The sequence below is a fragment of the Stylophora pistillata genome, chromosome 13 (assembly GCF_964205215.1).
Source record: "Stylophora pistillata chromosome 13, jaStyPist1.2, whole genome shotgun sequence".
Classification (NCBI taxonomy): Eukaryota; Metazoa; Cnidaria; class Anthozoa; order Scleractinia; family Pocilloporidae; genus Stylophora; species Stylophora pistillata.
Window position 1 is genome coordinate 23,704,108 of NC_142531.1, and position 20,693 is coordinate 23,724,800.

General features: G+C 39.5%; 1 protein-coding gene and 2 non-coding genes across 4 annotated transcripts in view; all 3 read right to left on the reverse strand.

Moving 5' to 3' along the window:
• Positions 1 to 20,616, reverse strand: part of LOC111324634 (chromatin remodeling protein domino) — a 33,871-nt gene extending 13,255 nt beyond the window's left edge. For both annotated transcript variants that reach the window (XM_088742514.1, XM_088742513.1), the window contains exons 1-24: positions 20,459 to 20,616; positions 18,414 to 20,306; positions 17,811 to 17,951; positions 17,143 to 17,579; positions 16,717 to 16,812; positions 15,982 to 16,139; positions 14,517 to 14,621; positions 14,378 to 14,445; positions 14,133 to 14,225; positions 13,501 to 13,815; positions 13,036 to 13,146; positions 11,912 to 12,163; positions 10,949 to 11,085; positions 10,115 to 10,181; positions 7,627 to 8,604; positions 6,732 to 6,958; positions 5,644 to 5,846; positions 5,444 to 5,498; positions 4,770 to 5,196; positions 3,823 to 4,011; positions 3,633 to 3,749; positions 2,808 to 2,858; positions 2,578 to 2,661; positions 2,050 to 2,181 (exon numbers count right to left, since the gene is read on the reverse strand). In XM_088742514.1, coding sequence (XP_088598640.1) covers positions 2,050 to 2,181; positions 2,578 to 2,661; positions 2,808 to 2,858; positions 3,633 to 3,749; positions 3,823 to 4,011; positions 4,770 to 5,196; positions 5,444 to 5,498; positions 5,644 to 5,846; positions 6,732 to 6,958; positions 7,627 to 8,604; positions 10,115 to 10,181; positions 10,949 to 11,085; positions 11,912 to 12,163; positions 13,036 to 13,146; positions 13,501 to 13,815; positions 14,133 to 14,225; positions 14,378 to 14,445; positions 14,517 to 14,621; positions 15,982 to 16,139; positions 16,717 to 16,812; positions 17,143 to 17,579; positions 17,811 to 17,951; positions 18,414 to 20,240 — 6,270 coding nt within the window. In that variant the 5' untranslated portion in view covers positions 20,241 to 20,306; positions 20,459 to 20,616. The remainder of the gene's footprint in view (positions 1 to 2,049; positions 2,182 to 2,577; positions 2,662 to 2,807; positions 2,859 to 3,632; positions 3,750 to 3,822; positions 4,012 to 4,769; positions 5,197 to 5,443; positions 5,499 to 5,643; positions 5,847 to 6,731; positions 6,959 to 7,626; positions 8,605 to 10,114; positions 10,182 to 10,948; positions 11,086 to 11,911; positions 12,164 to 13,035; positions 13,147 to 13,500; positions 13,816 to 14,132; positions 14,226 to 14,377; positions 14,446 to 14,516; positions 14,622 to 15,981; positions 16,140 to 16,716; positions 16,813 to 17,142; positions 17,580 to 17,810; positions 17,952 to 18,413; positions 20,307 to 20,458) is intronic.
• LOC148718234 (small nucleolar RNA SNORD18) lies at positions 6,152 to 6,223 on the reverse strand. The gene has a single exon (XR_015995018.1). It is a non-coding gene; the product is annotated as a small nucleolar RNA SNORD18 (small nucleolar RNA).
• LOC148718235 (small nucleolar RNA SNORD18) lies at positions 7,039 to 7,113 on the reverse strand. The gene has a single exon (XR_015995019.1). It is a non-coding gene; the product is annotated as a small nucleolar RNA SNORD18 (small nucleolar RNA).
• Positions 20,617 to 20,693: the final 77 nt, after the last annotated feature.

Consider the following 20,693-nt stretch of genomic DNA (forward strand, 5'->3'; position numbering starts at 1 on the left):
GTGAAAAAGGACTGGTTCATTAAGGGTGCTGCTCCAAATAGGAGCACTCTTTAGGAATTTCTTCCCCTCCCCCCCCCTTGCACAAGGTCTCTGTTTCATCCTCCATGACATCACAGACACCTCTTCCACTTCTGAAGCTCAATTCCTCTTTGACAACCAAACAAAGGACAAGGACATTAACATCCACATACTGAAGCTGTAACTTTACCTCCAAACACTGTTCAAGATGTGTGAAAGAAAAGAAATGCTTTTGCTATTATATAGACATTAATGAAATACCATGTGGGGTTTTGCACACCATGATATCTTCCACACATCAAAAGAACACCCCTGTTATGGTTGCATAATAAATTGCGCCTTTCACAAATTGAAATGGTTTGGTTTGGTATTTCATTATTGATATAACAAATCAGATCCTTACATGAATGAGCAGGATACCAAATTTCTTTCATCCAGTTAAATCTTTCACTTGTTTTCTGCACTCACTTGGAGAAAAATTTCATATCTCCCCCTCCCCCCCCCCCCCCCAAACAAATGTAAAATCCTCTACCAACATAAAATAGGGAAAGGGAAGGAACAGAGGAGGGGGGGAGGGAGTTAAGGATAAGCCAGTAGCTCTGTGTGGCTGTTCAGCAGATTTGGTTCCAAAGTGCCTTGAAATGCCTGTCACTTTTCTACCTTCTCTTGATTGGATGGATGGCGTAAGGCTAGCATGCAGTAACAATGAACCGCAGAGTGCTACTCCTACAAGACCACAGAGATGTATTATTAGGCTTACTCTGGTGTCAACAAGTTTTGAGAGCCAGTGGAAAGAGTTCACATGACTCAATGTTGAAAAGTAATTTTAGACACACAGTTATAAGTCTGGTCGGTTAGGTGTTATAACTGTTGCTGTTACTGCAAACCAAAGAATCAAATGCCACATTAAAAAAAAAAAACAAAAAAATTCCATCAAAGCTACTTCACAAAAAACAGTTTCACCAAGGACAATGCAAAAAATGGTACAGCAGTTTATTTACATTCCCTCCAGAAAAAGCACAAAGTTTTGCACCATGAAAGAAAGTGGGGAAAGGTATGTTTTTACTAACAAACACTAACACAACTGCATTAAACAAAACTAGCAAACAAGCTAGCCAAAGCCCCATCAAAGAAGTAATGAAAAGGATTTGATGAAAATATGGACAAGATAAATTTCATCTTGGGAAGTCCAAGACAACTTTGAACACCAAAAATATAACACTGGCAATGCTAACACTGTACAGCCATCCAAAACCACTGGCGAACATTGAACTAACAAGCAAACTAGGGCTGGTTAATCCAAAAGTTTCAAAATATGATACAAATGCCAGCAATCAATCAAGAGAAGATACAAAAAAATGACAGACACCCTTAACATTCAAAGATATTTTTTTATTTGAAAGCTTTGACAGCACTTTTCTTCCACAAAAGTACCAAATCCATACAGTTCTCTTGTCAGGTACCTTCTTTTAAATTCAATAATTTTGGCAAATGCTCTCTATAAATAATTGCCTACAATAAATGCCTTGTAACCAATTTTCTCATAGATCTCTTTTACAGGGAATTCCTTAACAAGAAAGATGGAAAATTATGAACCACCCTTCCATAATTTTTAACCAGAAAACTGACAATTGAATAAGTATACCTTACCTTTAAGTAATTTCTTTTACATTTGGGAACAAATGGTCTGTGATTTTGTCAAGAACTAATTGGTTTCATTTTCACCAGCAGGGAGACTGCAAATTTCAAAGGGTTATTCTCACAGGACAATCTCCCATGTAACAAGCTAATTTCCTTTAACAGTCAATTTCTTCTTGCACTTTTTCTCGAGCTACTACAACTACTACTTCTACTGCTTGCTCTGGATGAAGTACGACTGGTACTGCGGCTGTTCCTGACAGCCACTTGAACCTCATCACTTTGGGCTTCTGATTTTAAGTTCTTTTTGGCTCGATTAGATGTTAGGGAATTTCTACTAGAGCACTTGCTATTTAGTTTTGATCTACGCGATTTTGACTTATTCTTTTTAACCTGCAAGGATTCCTCTCGTGTGTATGTGTACAAGATTTCATCCTCCTCTTCAGCAACTCTTTTTTCTTCTTCTTTCTTCAAAGCCTGCAGGTGGCCAAGCTCCCAGTCCTTCTTTGCCATTTCGACTTCATCCTGTGAATTGTAAGTTTAGACATGAAGAATACACAATCTTTTCCCACTAAACAACAATCCAAGCCTCAACCACTTCGTCCCTGTGTAACTAGAACAATTTTGGCCACTAGTTTTGCAGTGTCATGGGTTTCATTAAATGGGGGTTACTGTTGGTCTGCTATTGTCTAAAAGACCTTTTACCTCTGTCTGTTAATTAAGCTTGTGAGCAGGCTCTTCTTTTTGGGTTTAACCCTTTTGGACAAAACCACCCATGACACCATCCACAGCCACTTGTGGAAAAAGTTATGGAAACCCCTGGATGAAGCTCCCCAATTTTGTCACCCATGTTTGGTTGTAACATTTTTATATCTTATTGTTTATAGTTTGAAGTTCAAGTGAGATGCCTATGCTCCTTACCTTAGCTGCTTTGATTTGTTCCAGTGTGATGTAAGCACCAGACGATTCCAAGAATCGAATTGCGTATCTTTCCACAGCAGTCATCTTTGATAAGAATTCAAAAGAAAGTTAAAATAAGACATGTCTATTACAGCGAGGACTGTAAATTCTCCCATAAAATCCATGGAAAAATTTGCTTGCTTTGCACTTTTTCCTTTGTTCACTCCTTTTGTGAGCACAATTGTTCTCACCTGGCTCTCCAGAGCAGACAGTTCCTCCTCCACTTTAGATTGCTCTTCTTCCTAAAGAATTTAAAAACATTTGTAAATTTATTCTAATTTTACCTGTAATTAAATCCAGATACAATTAAATCCAGATACAGCCAACACAAGCAATGGACTGTTGCTGACAGGGTAAACCCTAAAAGGAGCAAAGTGCTCCAGTAACCACCTCCAGTAACTGCCTACCGGTTAGCTCAATCGATAGAGCGCTGGACTGTTGTGCAGGAGGTCGAGGGTTTGAGCCCCGGCCGGACCAACACTCAAGGTCTTAAAATAATTGAGAAGAATATGCTGCCTTTCTATAACGTCAAGAAATGGTTAGATATTCTAGTCTTCTTGGATAGGGACGAATAAATGGAGGTCCCGTCTCCTGCAGGGTTAGGGGCAGGAGACGTTAATTTCCCACGCACGAGATTACTGTGCGATGGATGTCCTCCCCTGGCTTGGGATGGGTGGGTTTACTGGGCCCGCAGTAATTGGCGCAAGCTGTTGCGGTGTCCCTGCCTGTCGGCAAAGCTACATAAATCAATCAAAACCAAAAGACTCTGACAAAGAGATCACACTTCAACTCGCACCTTCGCAAAAAATCACAAAAGCCAGTAATCTGCCCTCATCGCATTCAAAATGATACCCAAGTGTTATGCTTGCCTGCCAAAATGGCAGCACAACATTTCTAGAAGCAATTTCATCATCTCCCTTCCTCAGAGATTATAACTCTTTTTTGCCTGAATGCAATGTAGCCATTACTGCATGTTAGATGAGGGAATCAAAAGAAAATGACTCTTTCAGACTAACCTTTCCATCTTCACTCAGAGGGATTCCTTCATCAAATTCAGCCAATTCTGCTGCCTCTTCAGCCTTAGCTCTTGTAGCAGCACAAGCATCCTGTTCATCTTCAGCTTTGAATAATGCCTGAAAGAGGTGTTTTCAAAGGAACTTAACTTAAACTGCCTCTCTACGTGTAAACAAAGCAGGTGTAATTTACCTGCTCCAGCAAGCTCTGAGACACTTTTCCACCTCCTGTCTTCGTTCTACCAACTTCTGCAGTTGTCTCAGGCTCTTTTTGAGATTCTTCTGTCACAACTTCATCAATGGGCTCTGTCTTGGTAATGCTAGGCTGGGTGTTGACAGCTTCAGAAGATGGTTCAATGGTGAAGAGATCCTTTAGTGTAGTCTGCAAAGTGAAGAACAAAAAATTAAACATGAAACGCTGTTCAGATTGTGATACAACTCTACATAAATTTCAAGGTTTGTACAGATTTCAAACTTATAAGATGTCACGACTTTCCAGAAACTTTCATGACTTGTTATCCACATGGTCAAGATACTGTTTGCAATATGTTGCGAAAATAATCAATCCAGGTATTACATGTTCTGTTTTTTTGCATAAGTCACTCTCAGACATTTCCAATTATTTTTCATGACCAAAATACAAATTCTGTGACTTTCCAGGCCAGGAATATGATACCGCAACATTCCAAAACTTTTCAAGTTTTCTGTAAGATGGATAACTCCCTGAAGTGATCAACATGTGACTTCTCCCTATAATATCTACACATCATCAAGCAAACAGCTAATGAGAATACTCAAGCTTATCAGGTAGAGGTTGTTATCTTGATCTAACACAAATTATTGGAACTAATTCACTAGGAGATGTGTAGCAGTTGGAGGGGAGAATTAAAAATCACATCTTGGGAGTAAAAAGGGTTAAACCCTGCAGGTGGCTCTAGAACTTAGCAGCATATCACAACTACAAATTCTGTCTGTGTTGGCAATGTTTACCCTTAGTTTCTTACTTTCATACTTTCAAAGAAAATCCATTAAAACATCGTGTATTAGGCCCGGGATATTTGCCGATTTGAACAATGTTGTGGATGGTATAACAAAGTTACAAAATAATACAATGCCTTCAGGTGGCGTATTTCAACTAACCTCTTTGAAAAATGCAGTGGTAAAGTTTCCACCCTCAATAGCAATATCACCCAGCATTCTTTTCTGATTTGCTTTCTTCAGGATGTTCTCCTCAATTGTCCTCTCACTAATCAGTCTGTAGATGTGGACATCTCTGGTTTGACCAATGCGATGACATCTGTCTTGTGCTTGGGCATCCATTGTGGGATTCCAGTCACTGTCGTAAAAGATGACCGTGTCTGCGCCAGTGAGATTGACACCTAGTCCGCCACTGCGGGTGGACAGGATGAAGCAGAATATGCGAGTATCAGCATTGAAGCGCTCCATCAAGACCTGTCTTTGCTCCACTCTTGTTGTACCATCAAGCCTCAGGTAGATGTAACCATGGTAATTTAAAAAGCTCTCTAGAACATCCAGCATCTTAGTCATTTGGGTAAAGATCAGAGCTCTGCAAATATCAAGTGGAAGATTAACAAATTAATTGTAACTATCAGTATCAAGTTAACTATTTGACCATAGCTCAAATGTCAACTTATTTGCTTTGTAAAATATGAAGAATAAGTTAACATAATAAAGATCCACATCTAGACTTACAATAACAAAATATGTTACATCACAACTGACTGATTGGTTTTCACAAAGCTTTAGACTAAACTAGACATGTTGCCAAGGTTGATTTTAATTTTTTTTTTTACCTGTGCTTTCCAGCTTTTAGTCTTCTTAGAAGTAGATCAAGAGTTTGAAGCTTGCCTGCAGTAAAACAAACCACAATCACTGATCTTATGCACTAGCTAAAATCAATACAAAAAAATTCATGGTGCTGATACACAAGTACCACATTTTAAAACAGCCCTTGCATTAATGCTTTTGTTCAGCTCTAGGCATACGTTCTTACCACAATCATACTGAATAAGCCGCACTTCTGGAAACTGCATCTTCAAGCCTCTAGCAATTGGATGCATAAAAGATGTCTTGGGCATCAGTTCACCATGAAGTGTCTCCTCGAGGTTCTGCATCTTTGACAAGTAGGATGGCGGAGGATGGGACATATGTAGTTTGATGGGAGGAGCTTCCACAGATGGAATAGCAAACACAAACCTGACAAGAAACGATTAGTTCTTAACCATTTGACCCCTAAAAGTGACTAACACCTAATTTCTCCTTGCAATATCACCCCAGAAGTCAAACATTAAGGTCATGAGAATAAAGGAAATGATCACCAACTCAAGGTCATGATTGTAAACAAAAATTCTCCTTGTCAGCACCTTAAGAAAAGTATAGAGAACAGTATGGAGAATATGCATACTGATGTTAGTATAGAGACTATGTATCTTGTGTTGGGGTATAAGGGTTAATAATGGTTGAATAAACTATGACAGCATTTTGCCACATTTAATGCTGACAGCTCAGAACTTCTACATTTATCAGGGTCAATCAAAAACACGGACCTCGAAGTATAGAACTCATCACACGCTGTCCCTTCATCAAAAAGATTTTTTCTTGAATAACTCAAGTAATGGCTATGCACGCACAAATTTGTGTATTTCTCCTAAAATTAATGAAGCTGTCCAGGAGTCTCCTTGATTTCTTTAACTGCAATAGTCCATTTTACAGTTGTGTGCTTGGTTGCCAAGCCTTTGAATGGGAGTGAGGCTAGGGTTGACCTTGTTATGATACAAACCTTGCTGCCTTTCAAATGTAAATCACTTTGTTATTATGCTAAGTAGATACAGGTCTCTATCATGACAAGGTCACCTTCAGCCTCACTCTGAATCAAAGACTTGGCAACTAAGTACAACTGTAAAATGGCCTATTGCTATAAGTAAGGCAGATAATAAACTGCTCAAAAACACAATCAAAAAGTGAACAGAAAAAAGTCTTGTTACAAAGTAATCTGGGTTATTTTTCAAGATATCTTTAATCCAATTCTGGTATCATAATATTGGTGAGCCAGAAAAATAAAAACACACATTAATTTTTTACCTGCTAAAAATATCCTTCATTTCTGTCACTCTGTCTTCTGGGGTCTTGAAAATACTTGTCAAATATTCAGAACATCTCACTGTACTCCACACATCCTTAACAACAGACACAGCCTGCACCAAATCCAGCCCATAGACTGGTTGTGCTTGAGAATGACGATTGTTGACTCGTAAAATGCGCACAAGCTTCTGCTTTCTTTCCTTGAGCCTCTTCTCTGAAAGATTCTCCTAGCAGAGCATATTCAACTAAGTTAATTCCAGTTCTGTCTTCTTATTTTCTCCAGTAAAACTATCCTATTGATCCTTGCCAGCTCAGAACTTCAAGTTTTATCACAGATTTACTCTCAACAACACGGACCTGAAGTTTCACTCATCACATGCTGACAAGAAACCCCTAGTCACTCCCCTTTTTTAACCCTAACACTGCTCCCAGGGAGGGACTAGCATCTATGTTCTCCTTACACTAGTGTATCTAAAAGATATAGTGATGCTGCAGCACGTTCTGTTGCTAGTGACATAATTTATACAGTGATTCATCTACCCGTGTGTTCCAAGAATTACATTGAAAAACCTTATAATATCACACCTGGGTCAAAGACTGCTAACTATCAACTTTAACAGTACCATAGGAAATTTACAGTTCAAAATGTTTGAAGAATATGCATACTAATGAGTGAGCCTGAAGGAAAACAAGAGACTGAGAGTCTTCAAGGTCTAAAACTGACAAAGATAACATTTTTACTTAACATTTACATTGCTATAAAGGCGATAACAAGTCAACAAAAACATTGACAAAGTCTGACTAAAATATTTGCAGGTAAATTCATATTTCTGAACCAGTGCCTTTCATGTCTTTTGTAGGGATGACTACATGCAGCTTTGACATAGAAACATACCAAGAAAAATGGTGAATCTTTGTTGGCTTGGGTGACAGCACGAGCAGGAAGTGATGTTTTACTTTCCAAGGCAATTCGCTTGGTTGGAGACACTGGTTTTGATTCAGGATGGGGAAGTCTAATAGCTACACCATCTTGAACAGTTTGTCCTACTGGTGCTCGGTTTTGAGCTGCTGGAAAGCTTGCGCTACTTGGAACAGACTGATGCGACTCTACAGCAACACCAGTGGCAGAGGGAACAGAAGCTGACCAGGGCGACTGCCCAGCTGCCAAATGTTGACGCTGAGATTCATAGCCTGCTCCAGGTCCTGGATAGGGTGGAGGTGGGGGCATTTCCCTTCCAAATCCCGACAGAAGTATCCTGGATGCAGGAAAGCCGGTAGGAGCACCAGAACTGTGCCGTGTTGAGTAGCTGTGAGGCTGTTGCCCTTCAGGAGTTCCAGGCGGCATTCTTCCAGGTAATGATCCACCAAAACTTGGGCGTTGCGAATGGTCCTGAGACCACCCTGGAGGAATTCCATAAGGAATAGCACCAGGAGTGTATGTGGGGTGCACTCTGTGTTGTTGATGAGCAGAGTAAGGGGGAGGGGGAACATGTGGCATGTGTTGTCCACTTGGATGAATACTGTTGGATATATCTGTCTTGACACTGCCTAGGGGAGGCACAGGATGCCCAGAAAGTGAAATCCTGCGAGGTTTCACTGGAGGAACCAGCCTCCTGGTTGGTTCAGGGTAGGAGTCTATTTCTACAATCATTTTTGCAGGTGTCTGAAGAGTCTGTGAACGATAAGCTGCATAGCTCGTTACTGTCCTTTCTATGTCTGCTACACACAAGTTCAAGTAACCAAAGCTGACATGTTTAAGGGGGTTATAATCAAGAGCTCTAAGCACCAATGACGCAGTGTAAAACTCAATGCCCTCCATGTAGAATGGTGAAACTGTTGGTCTTGGTTCAAACAAGTCGGGATGATTACAAACCTGAAAGAGTATATATTTATTTATCTATTCTACAATAAGAACCAGTAAGTAGCAGGCATGCTCTTAGAAAGGGCATAAACTTCGTACAACTTTGTGTTTGCTTTTGATTATGCAGTTGGCTTGTCCTCGGGAGAGTAATCCTGAAAAGGACTTTAGTGGATGAAATTTGAAGTCATTATCAGAGTCAAGTGCCTCTGTGATTGTGTGACTTCCACACAGGTTGTCCATATGTCTGTCAGAGACAATGACAACAGTCTTTTAAAGACTACATATGAATAAAGGCTGATAGTTTCGAAAGAAACTCTTTGGGGCTGCGTCGGTGGGAGTAACGAAATAATTTGGATATATCAACAAAGTTGAAATGGTAAATTGGCCACCGTAACGATTACAAAAGCTGACGTTTCAAGCGTTAGCCCTTCGTCGGAGCGAATAGAGGAATTGTGGGTTGTGTGTGCTTTTAAAGGCAGAAAATGGAGCTACATTATTGGTGGGAACATGGCAACGAGAAAAACAAGAACAAATTAGTGGAATGAAAAGCGTTCGTTGATCCCTGTGGGATTTAAACTGCCAGTTTGAAAGATGAGCTTTTGTTCAAGATTTTTACGGCTTTCCGTGCTACCTAAGTGTAAGGAAAGACTGCAGATTGCCATATGTTGCTTGGAATGATTAGGTAAATTAAAATGTTTAGTGACTTTTCACAGCCTCCGCTCATTTCATTCAAACGCGACAAAAACATAGGCAATGTTTTGGTCAGAAGTTCTTTTCAGACTAATGATCAACCAGGCACTTTTAAATGCGCTCGTGCACAATGCAAAACGTGTCCTTTTAATCACAACACTGATAAAATATCGGGACCTAAACGATCCATTAAGATCACCGATCACTTCACGTGCACTTCCGCCAATGTAATCTATTGCATAACTTGCATGTATTGCCAAAAGATATACATCGGTGAAACAGGTAGAAGACTAGGTGACCGATTCCGAGAACACCTTTGAGACATGGAAAGGAATGACAAGGACACATCAAAACCAGTCGCTAGACATTTTAATTTACCTAATCATTCTAAGCAACATATGGCAATCTGCAGTCTTTCCTTACACTTGGGTAGCACGGAAAGCCGTAAAAATATTGATCAAAAGTTCATCTTTCAAACAGGCAGTCTAAATCCCACAGGGACCAATGAACGCTTTTCATTCCACTAATTTATTCTTGTTTTTCTCGTTGCCATGTTCCCACCAATAATGTAGCTCCATTTTCTGCCTCTAAAAGTACACACAGCCCACAATTCCTCTATTCGCTCCAACAAAGGGCTAATGCTCGAAACGTCAGTTTTGTAATCGTTACGGTGGCCAATTTACCATTTCAACTTTGTTGATATATCCAAATTATTTAAAAACTACATACTCTACCCTCTATGATCAACTGTTAAAAAAAATGTATACACTAACTACTAATTTCATTGTTTTTCCCCCCCTCCCTGGACATTTTATGCTAAATAGTTTGTTACCTTTCTCAGCTGCATGAGAATGTTAATAACACTAAGAAAGTGGCCAGACTCTAAGGTTTCCTTTGTCCTGAAACAAATGTGAATAAAACAAATTTTACAATGATGCCCCTCTTACAAAATGATGTGTTGCAAATGCAATTATACTGATAGTATGTAACACTGTTGCTTCTGACAGGAACCATTAACACTTGAGAAGTAGACATTAATGGGTTTTATAGCAGCTTCTTCTCTTGGCCATGAATGACAAAACCAAACGGTTAGCAGTAAACCTTGGCTAAAGAGCAACTGGCCGTATAGAGATATTAAAACGACAACCAAAATAATTCTTCCACTCATAGGAAATACATGCAACAGTCCAACCCTTGCCACAATTGACCCTTGTAGGTAAACTGGAAGGAAAACCAATGTTAGGTCTGAGTTCAGGACTCCACAGCACTTCAACCCATGCCTCTCAGATGTTGAACACCAACACCCTTCACCCATTAACTCCCAAGAACTGACTGTAAATTCTCCCCCCTTGCTGCTGCACATTTCCTTGGAAATGAGTATGAGAATTCCATGTTAGATCAACACAACTTATACCTGTTAAGTTTGAGTATTCTCATAACCAGTTTGCTGATAATGTATGGATAACATAGGGAGAAGTTATATGTCAATCACCTCTGGGAGTTAAAGGGTTAATGCCAGGTACAAGCCTAAAATCTTCTTTCAGTTACATTTTTTTTTAACTAAACTTCCAGTCACAATTCAAGAACTAAAGGATAACATAATCCTTCATTACCCAAAAGGTCTTGTAGGCAAATATATTTTTTTCTATTACATTGCAGAACTCACTTAGTCCTAGACATGAAGTCATCATAAAGGTAACGCTGTCTCTTAGACAAGCGGCATCGAATCAAGTGTTCATATTTCTTGGGCATCTGTGTTTCCACCTCCAGCTTAAGTCTTCTCAGCAGAAAGGGTCTCAGAACCTACAAATGTAAATGGAGAATCAATACATCTAGTCCACAGTTCTACAAAAACAAACCCACCCACAATGCAGGTTCTCCTGCAGTGTAGAGTATGTACCTCTCGACAGGAACCACTGAATGTTTGAGTAATACCTTCCAGTGGGTTTTATAAGAGTATCATGCTCTTGGCCAAGTGAAATTACCACATAGCAACCAAAGCTATGCAATATTGGATTGGATGGCCACTTACTAATAAAAAAATCAAATGGATCAGGCTTAATTCCAACAAACAACCTTTAATACTTACAAGTATATTCACCTAACACCTGTCTACAGTACTGCTTATGAGTAAGTCGACAGTCCTTTGATCCTCAGTCCTTGATCCTTAATTTTTGATCCTCAATTCTTAATACACAAATCTCATCTGTTGATTCTCAAAAGTTTTGAGGATGAAGAATCAAGTTTTGTGTTGAGACTGTCAGCTTACTCTTGAGTGGTACTGTACAACTTGATGCAACAGGCAACACTAAATCAAGACTGTAAACACAAGTGTTTTTTTGGCCATGGATAACAGCTGACAGGCCACTGTACAATACTTCTAATCAGTACATGCTACTGATCTTACAATAGCAAAGTCAAGCCTTGCATGGTAAAGGTAAATATCAATGTTTCTAACTGGTTACTGGTATTAATATCTGATAACTGTCCTTGGTTTCAAGGCATCTATGCTTGAGCTTGTTTATCAAAGTTCATAGACACCAGAAGTAATTGAATTCACACCAGGTCACTACCCATGGCTTCATGCACCATTGCATAAGCCTGCTAATAACAGTTTAGAAAAACCAACCTTATGAAGCCTTTTGATTAGTCCTTCATTGTACTCTCTGCTCCCTTCAATCATGCCAGACAGAGGATTGGAAAACCATTCTTTGAAATCCTTATGAGACTGGAAAACATGTGGCATAAGGAAGTGCATAAGTGACCATAACTCCATCAAACTGTTCTGCAGGGGAGTGCCTGTCAAAAGTAGTCTGCAGTGGCTATTGAAGTTGAGGAGATACTGCCACCTTTGGGACTTGAAGTTCTTGATGTTTTGGGCCTAAACCAGGATTACAATGAAGGTAATAAACTATCAGTTACTATAACAAACAGTGACTGTTTTGAGCCATGGAATAGCATTGGATAGTGTTGGATTGTGTAGTTTGATCCTCAGCTCTGATGACTTCTAAGATTGTTGAAAGGTCAGTCACTACATATATCTTATTAGACGTTTTGTTTTGTTGTGTAGTATCACTGAGTATTTTTATGAGTTGTGCCGTATTGACGAGCCCGTAGGGCGAGTCAAAATACAAATAACGAGTAAAAATACTCAGCGATATTACACAACAAAATGTCTAATAAGTTAATTGTTATCCAACATGCCAAATTGTTATTTCAGTGCGGGTGAATTTCGCGGATATTTATTTATGGGAAGTGCGTGACAGAAGTATGCGAAGTGGAACATAATTGGCGCGTTGTTGTTCTGCTGTATCTATTTTCTTTATTAAATGAAGAAATTTTCTGGTTGTCAAGCTGTTCTTCTTCGTTCCATTCATCAAATGAACTTGGATCTATATTTGCCAGCCATTCTGACTCTTCGTCGTTGGAAATATGATTCAAATTGTCCACCACTTTTTTTTTTCATAACTACAATCCAATTCTTCGCTTGCGCCATGCGAGAAAACCTGTTTAACCGGTACTACAATAGACGAGTACAAATACCGTGTGATATTTGTACTCGTCTCTGGTGTTATTTGTACTCGTCTAGGTGTAGTTGGATAATAATATGGAAAACAGTCCTTCTTGGGTCTACTCTCAACCCAACAATCAGAATACATCATTAACTTTACAATGCTGTTTGGGTACAACAAACAACAATGACAGTCTTCCAGAGATAAAGGACAATTAAACTAAGGTTTACATCCTAATCACCTCGTCTAGAATGAAGTATTTCCACTTCTTCCTGCGGAAAGCCTGATGATCTTGAATGACCAGCTTGTAGGATGTGATACATACATGAAAAGCGTTCGGTTTAGTCCAACCCTGAAGAAATGAAAAATTTTCAAAACCTTACTTGTATGCAATAATAAATCACAAAAGAATTTAACAGAACATTAATTTAAGCACGGAGAACTCTGTCTCTACTACTCAGCCCTAGTGAATTTGGTCTATAGAACACAACCACCTCTGACAACTCAAAGTAGGGTGCTGTGTACAAAAATAATTAATTACCACAAAAGTAATTACTTTGTAAAAAAGGTTGTGCTTGTTCATCACGGTGAAGTACAATAATAACAAAGTATTATTGTTTTTCATGATGTGGTCACTTGTGATGTGAATCACAATGTTTCAGCTGCATACTGAAAAGGAATGGTTATAAGATGTTGAAATACACACCTGTCTCTTAGCTTTCCTCTCTTTTTGATTGCCGTAGTAAGTCAAGATTTTGAACCCAGGACACCATTTCTTGAACTCCAATTCCCAGTTCAGCATTACAGAAGTGGGAACCACAACCAAGTGAGGACCCCAGACACATTTCTCACAAGCCAGGTGAGCAAGCAGTGCAATTGTTTGAATAGTCTTTCCCAAACCCATCTCATCTGCGAGGATGCCATTCAGGTGCTTTTCATGCATTGTCACCAGCCAGTCAAGGCCGATCAGCTGATATTCTCTAAGAACACCTCGCAGCAGGAATGGCACTTTGGTCTTGATCTGGAACCAGAGGAAAGTCCCGCAAGCAATCAGCATAGGCAGGTTATTTACACAAAGTCAAGCTGTTGTTTTGCAAAACTGTGTAGCAACTTATCTTCAACTGCTTCAATGAAACCCTCATTTTGTGACTAAGGGGCTTATAGCTACAACTAACCAGTCATATTTTTACTTCACACAACTGAGTCATAGACAAATCTTAAGACCACTGACTGTCTTAAAACTGCACCTGAAGAACGATTTATTCAAAATACTGCCCCTATGTTTCTTGGTCTTCATGTAACATTGAAGAGCTCATTCAACAACAGTTCGATGCTTACATCAGTTGTTTCTAAAGTGAATCCTCGAGGTTGTAAGCTCTGTGCTGTTGCTGCTGCATCTGTCAATTCTTGGTCTGGATCAGAATCTGCATTCTGTTGAATACAACGAAACAAATTCAGCAACTTGCATTTGCATGGTCGCTCAGATAGCAATAGTTGAGCTCCACATGCGAAGAGACCCTTTTGTAAAGAAAAGCATTCCTTTAAATATTGCTGCAAACCCCACATTTGAGGAAAAAACACACCTGTGATTCACTAGCTCCATCTTTCTCTTGTTGCACAAGGTATTCCATCCCCTCAGCAGCACTCAACTCTACAAAGCACAAAAATATCAACTATTTAGGGGCTGCACTGCTTGCAAATTTTACAAACACTTACACACACCTTCATAAGATGATTCTTGTGAACTCTCTTCTTCAGTCTGCAAATCTGTAGATTCATTGTCGGCAGCACTATACATCTTCATCAATTCCTCAATGGGCATGTCACCTGAGATGAGAAAATTTTCAGATATTCTTACATAGAGACAGCAGAAGTACATAGACAAAAGATTTAACCTGCCTTGAGTGATAATTTAAAACAGGGAAACATACAAATTAAAGTCCCTAGGACCACATGTGACAAGTATGGCATTAATTTTAGGTCAGTCCAACCCTTTTTTTCCAGCTTCGCTCACAGTTTCACGAATTAATAACACTAATCACTCTTTTTTTCTCCTTTTAAAAGTTGTTTTCACATAGTTATTTCCACTTAATGGAAACTTTCTCTGGGTGTAAAGTCAAAGGATTGGGTACAATGATTAACACCTCCTCTTCCGATTTTGTTGTCAATTTTAAGCTATGTTGACGTCATGTAGCTACCGACAGGAACCACTAACACGTGAGTTAAAAATGCCAATGGGTTTTATAGCAGCATTTAATTTTGGCCATTATAAGCAAAACCTAAGGTGAAGAAAAAACCTCAGGAAACAAGCAAATGGCCATTTAAAAAATTGTAAACATTTCACGTGGAAAAAAAAAAAAATGAAAATGACACCCTGAAAAGAATTTCAACTCACAAAAGCTTAAAATATTTGGCAGTAATTCAAAACCGTGCTCTCACTGAAACTGAAGATCAACAAGTGAAAAACTTTTGTCTTCAGCCACTACTATAGCTTTTAATTCCCAGAAGTGGTTAAAATGTGACTTCTCCTTAATATCTATACATCATCCAGCAAATAGGTAATGAGAATACTCAAACTTCTCAAATGTAGGTTGTTAACTTGATCTAACACCAAATTCTGGTCACTAGCTTCCAAGGAAATAATTATATTGTAGCTACAGGGGAGAATTAACAATCAGATCTTAGAGCCCTGCACCTAGGATTTCTGGGATCTATATCAGTATCTGAGCAACTGCACACCCACCCCTCCCTTAGCCCAACAACAGTCAGCTGATAACAAGTTAGGATCAATGTTGGGTTAGGGGAGGGGTAAGTGCACAGTTACTTAGATACCGACATTAATACAATTGTCAAAGTATAGTGTGATCATCTGGGTGAGTGTAGTCCTGAGAAGGACTGCTGTCGGTGGTAGTGACTGACGTTTTGACAACCTGTGCGGACGTCACTTGACTCTGATGATGACTTCTGCGCATGTTGTCGAAACGTCAGTCACTACCACCGACAACAGTCCTTCTCAGGACTACACTCACCTGGACAATCACATTATACTTTCACCTGTTACCCCCGGGTTCAAGCCATTTACTGCACAAACACAATTCCTGCAACACAAGCCTTCAGAAACCTGTGTTTCTTCTCAGACCTAGGGAACATATGTATGTTTTGATAAGCTCCTGACAGTTTAGGATACCTTCCTTCTGGAGATTATCAATTTCACTTTTGTGATCATCTCCTTCTTCCAGCTGTTCTTCTTCTTCTAATGTTTGTTCATCATCATCTTCTGTGCCTCCTTCTGTCATCACAAAGTCTTCGTCAGCTTCAGCAACTTCTACACTTCCACTGGCTTTCCTGTTATGGTTTCAAATTGAATCATGTCAAAACAGAGTTGGAAGAATCTTTATGAACACAACTTCCAATCCATTGACAGTACATTACTTTATATCTAGGTTGAATACAAATTTGAAGAAACTAAATTAGAACTAGGGTGTCTGAGAGTGTAGGGGGGAATCAATGAAAAGGATCTATTTTAACGCTAATCAATAAAACAAGAGAAAGTTTCTGGAAAAAATTGTGTCAGGAGGGGTTTTATTTGGTTTATCAACTGAGCTGATAATGTAAATTGGCCACTATAAAAAGTTTATAAAGCTGATGTTTCAAGTATCAGCCCTTTGTTGGAGGTAGAATGGCTGATACTTGAAATATCAGCCAATTTACATCACCTCTGTTGATAAACTAAACCAAATTATATGAAGCTACTCAATGTCCTCTGTGCTCCTCTTTGGTGGTTACACATTATCACAAGCATGTTTACTGCTACAAATTCATCTTAACAAATGAAACACTACTGGATGTACCAATATGTCAGAGAAGACAACTTAACGCAGTGTATGGCAAGTTAGTATTAATTGCAGACTGAAAGTTTTACTTGATCTTTGTTGTATTCTGGTTTTCTAAAGATTCTTCCTCTTCATCATTGTTCCCTTCAACATCCACTTCTACATCACTATCATCACTTTCTTTGCTGAAATTTCAAAAGAGGAATGTCACTGCAAGAGTACTTTTTGATTGAATGAGTGGCCTGATCCTGAAAAGAACTTTTGTTGCTAGTAGTGATTGAAGTGTTGACAACTTAGTAGAACACTTCACAAAAGTCAAATTAGTCTTGAGGTTACATATCCAAGAGTTTACGTTAGACTGTGGGAGCCATATTGGCATATGTGGACAAGGCTGTTTCATTTACCTCTTAAAAAAAAATCTTCAATGGGAAAGGACAAAAAAATAACACTTTTTGAAAAGTCAATTGTGCCTGTTTGTCCTTTTCATTGAATCTCATCTATGAGTTACTTTTTACCTTGACCCCTCACTTTCATCCTCAGCTGATGAATCTCCACTTTCTTCATTTTCATCACTTCTCTCTTCTAGCATCTCTGGTGGCAGGCTCTCCAGAAGTTTCTCCAAGGGAATCTCACTTTCTTGTTTTAACAAGTTAAGCTCGTTTTCTCTGGAGGTGGATTCTTCATGAGCCTCTTCAATGTCAATTGTTTCTTCATCATCAGCTTCCTCAGTAGGTTCAAATTCACTATCACCACCTACTTCAGGTTTGGATGAGACTGGAGAAGAAGGACCAGTGGACCCTACAGAGGCAGGACCACTGGATGGTGGAACAGCAAGACTTTCTGCTAACCAAGAAGAATATTTCTCCGTCTGATCTACGATGAAGTTAAGCTGCAGGTCAAGAGCTTTCTTTCTGTTTTCCTCCAATCTGCTCTGAACCTTGTACTGAACAACCTAAAAGATCAAAATTCTGGGAATAAGAAAACTATTTGCTTGCCCTTTGTAATGTAAGTTGATGTTGACATAAAGGCTATAAGCAGGCTCTATGGATGTAGCACACAGTAAAAAATGTGTTTCATTTCATGGTAAATTGAAAACACACAGATTGTTGAAGAGAAGTTTGCTCAAACCTGGAGAACCTTTAACATAAATTACTTTGTTACAAATGAATTAAACAAAAAAAACCTTTTCGACTGAACCCCAGAATTGTTTGATTTCCTTGGCAATGCTTGCTGCAATCTTTCGAAGACGAACAGATTCCTCCTTTTCCGCTTTCACTTCTTTGCTTCTCTGCTCTTGGTGGTATTTGAGGACTGCTCTCGAGAGCTGGAAGAAGAGGTGTTTATTAAAGTTGCACTGGATAATGATTTGTCTGAAAACCACCAACCAGCTGAAGTCCCACCCCAGATTTTCATGCTCAAATCCAGAGGGTAAAATCTCTGCTAGGATATGATAGAACTAAACAAGGTCTGACAAATAGATTCTCTCATTACCAACAAGAAAGTTGCTTAATATTATAGGTTAATTTGTCAATCAAGGTACATCCTAAAGTAAAGTAACACTGCTGGTTTGATTTTCATCTGGATTGACCTTTCCCACTGATATACACATTAATTGGTAATATGAAAGTGAGAGGCTAAGGACTGCAAACAAGACTTCTAATAAGAAATGTCTGTGCAAGGAACATACATAAAAGCTACTGTAAAAGTACAAATTTCAAGACAACAAAAACTCCTTAATTTTTATATTAAATGGGACTATTGAAGATCACAGTCTTGATAAGCATACCTTCTTGCAAATGCCTCTCTTCCATCTTCTTTCTTGTGCAAAATCAGTTGCTAGCCACTGCATTTCCTCCAGGAGATAATCCCAATGTGCTTTGCACCGCGTCATTTCCTGGACTTTAGGAAGGCGAGATAAAGCCCAGAGACCTTCCTTACGAAGTTCAGAAACTCTCTTGAGCACCTCAGCTTCCTTCTTAGCTACGACTGCAATATCCTCTTGAGAGCTAAATGAATGCTGCTCAAGTACAGATGTCAATGACTGACTTCTTGTGTTCAAAGTTGATTTTGCTCCATGAGGAAAAGAAGTAGGTCCGTTAGGAATTGTTGGGTTAGATACTCCTGCAAGTGGCACATTTAACCCTGGTGTGTGATTAGGTGTTGGTGCAACATTAGTAGATTCACTTCCAAAATGATTGCTGCTATGACCCGGTGTAGCATGCGGTTCTAATGGGGGATTTGGTAAAGAAAGTGATCGTGAAAATGGTGGAACTGAACTGCCCATGGTCGGCCTAGCAATAGATTGGTTTCCAGTAAAAGGAGAAACATTGGGTGCAATTCCTTCAGTAACTGAAAGCTGTGATTTGAAACTGGGATTTCCACTAAAATTACCGGGAACTGCTTTTCGTGGATCAAGACCAGCTTGCTCATAAACCTGTCTCTGCAGTGAGGAATAGTTGGTTGCACCAGGATTAGTAGAATCAGATTGTTGTTGTGGCCACATGAATAGTCTCGACGGTGACACTGTCATTGTTGATGGTGTAGGATTTGTAGCAGATGCATCATCCAAGCGATGTGAATTCAAAAATGCAAGAAACTGTTGATCTGGTCTTTTCTTCCACTGTAAGAAATCCATCATATGTCCTCCAGATTGAAGAAAATAGAGCTCTTGGAGCTTCTCACGATAGTTAGCTTTTAATGTTTCAAGTTCCCCATTGTAATAATTAACAACAAACTTGCGTAAATTTGTTATTTCTGGAAAGTCCCCTGATGGCACAGTAGATTTCTCTCCTACTCTGCTCAGAACTCCATGAGATCTACTAACATTCAGAGCATTATGAGGATTCATTGAACCCTGGGGACTTGCTATAGACTGATTTCGAGATGTGGCTGCACTGGGTGATAACTGATTTGGAAATGCTGTTGGACTCTGAAGGGGTGGGGTTCTGCGAGGGGTATTATATCCAAGATGATGGATGGTTCCACCAGGAGAATGTCCGCCTCCACTATAAACAAATTGCTGTTCTCTCGGGCTTGCAAATTCTGGAAATTTAGGTTCAGAAGAATATGGTATTGGAAAGTTTGGATCTGCAGGACTTAACTGTGATGCATCAGCTGAGCCAGGATAAAAGTCAGGAGTTTTTAATGCCGCACCTCGTGGGCTTACTGAACCTGGTCCATGAGAAAGGGTGTATGTAACACTGCTGGGTGTCGCACAGGAAGGTGTAGAGGGTGGCGCTGAAGGAGAAGGTGCTGGAGATACATACATAGGAGATGAAGACTGGTAATGTGAAGGCGAAACTACTGAATGAGGAAATGGAGATCTTGGAGAGAGTTCTCCTGTTGATCCTACAGGTTGACTAAAACTTCTCTGGAAATGGTGAGGGTAATTTCGATGAGGACTAACAGGTTGAGTGGAGCGCGTTGGACTGGGAGCTGTTCCGCCTCCATGAGGTCCCATATAGTGGAATGACCTTTCCGAATATGGTGAGGTTGGTACATTTTCTGTCACGTTGCTGTGAAGTCTTTCCGAGTCGTGAGAGGGTGTCCTGCGAGCTTTTCTGCGAGGAGTTTCATCGTGATATTGCGATGATTCGCTCGTTCGTCGCATCATTTTAACTCCGTGAAGTGCTTGTTTGACATAATATTCCTATTCCTTGAGAGAGGTGCCGAAAAGATCCTGCAAGAGGAAATGCGATTTTCTGTCAATTTCATACGAGGTAGAGCATGCGCGATTCTGCCGCCATATTGTTTTCTGTAACCGACAACGGCTTTTGCTTCATTTACAAAATTAGTGAACTTAACTAAGCCATCCACTTAAAAGTTACTTACACCTTCCTCCATCATATTTCTTTTGATAATTTCATGTGGTTTTGGAGGCGTATTTTGACCTTTTTCGTTTCAAAAATTTCGGAAATTACCCTCACAAGTCTCATAAAATTTTCCTTGCAACGACAGCCTTGATATGCGCTTAAGCATCACACCACTCTACTGCATTATGGGTGCATCATCATAAAGGAGGCTCGGTGCCAAGGCAATTACGCGCCGAAAAATGTCACTAATACGG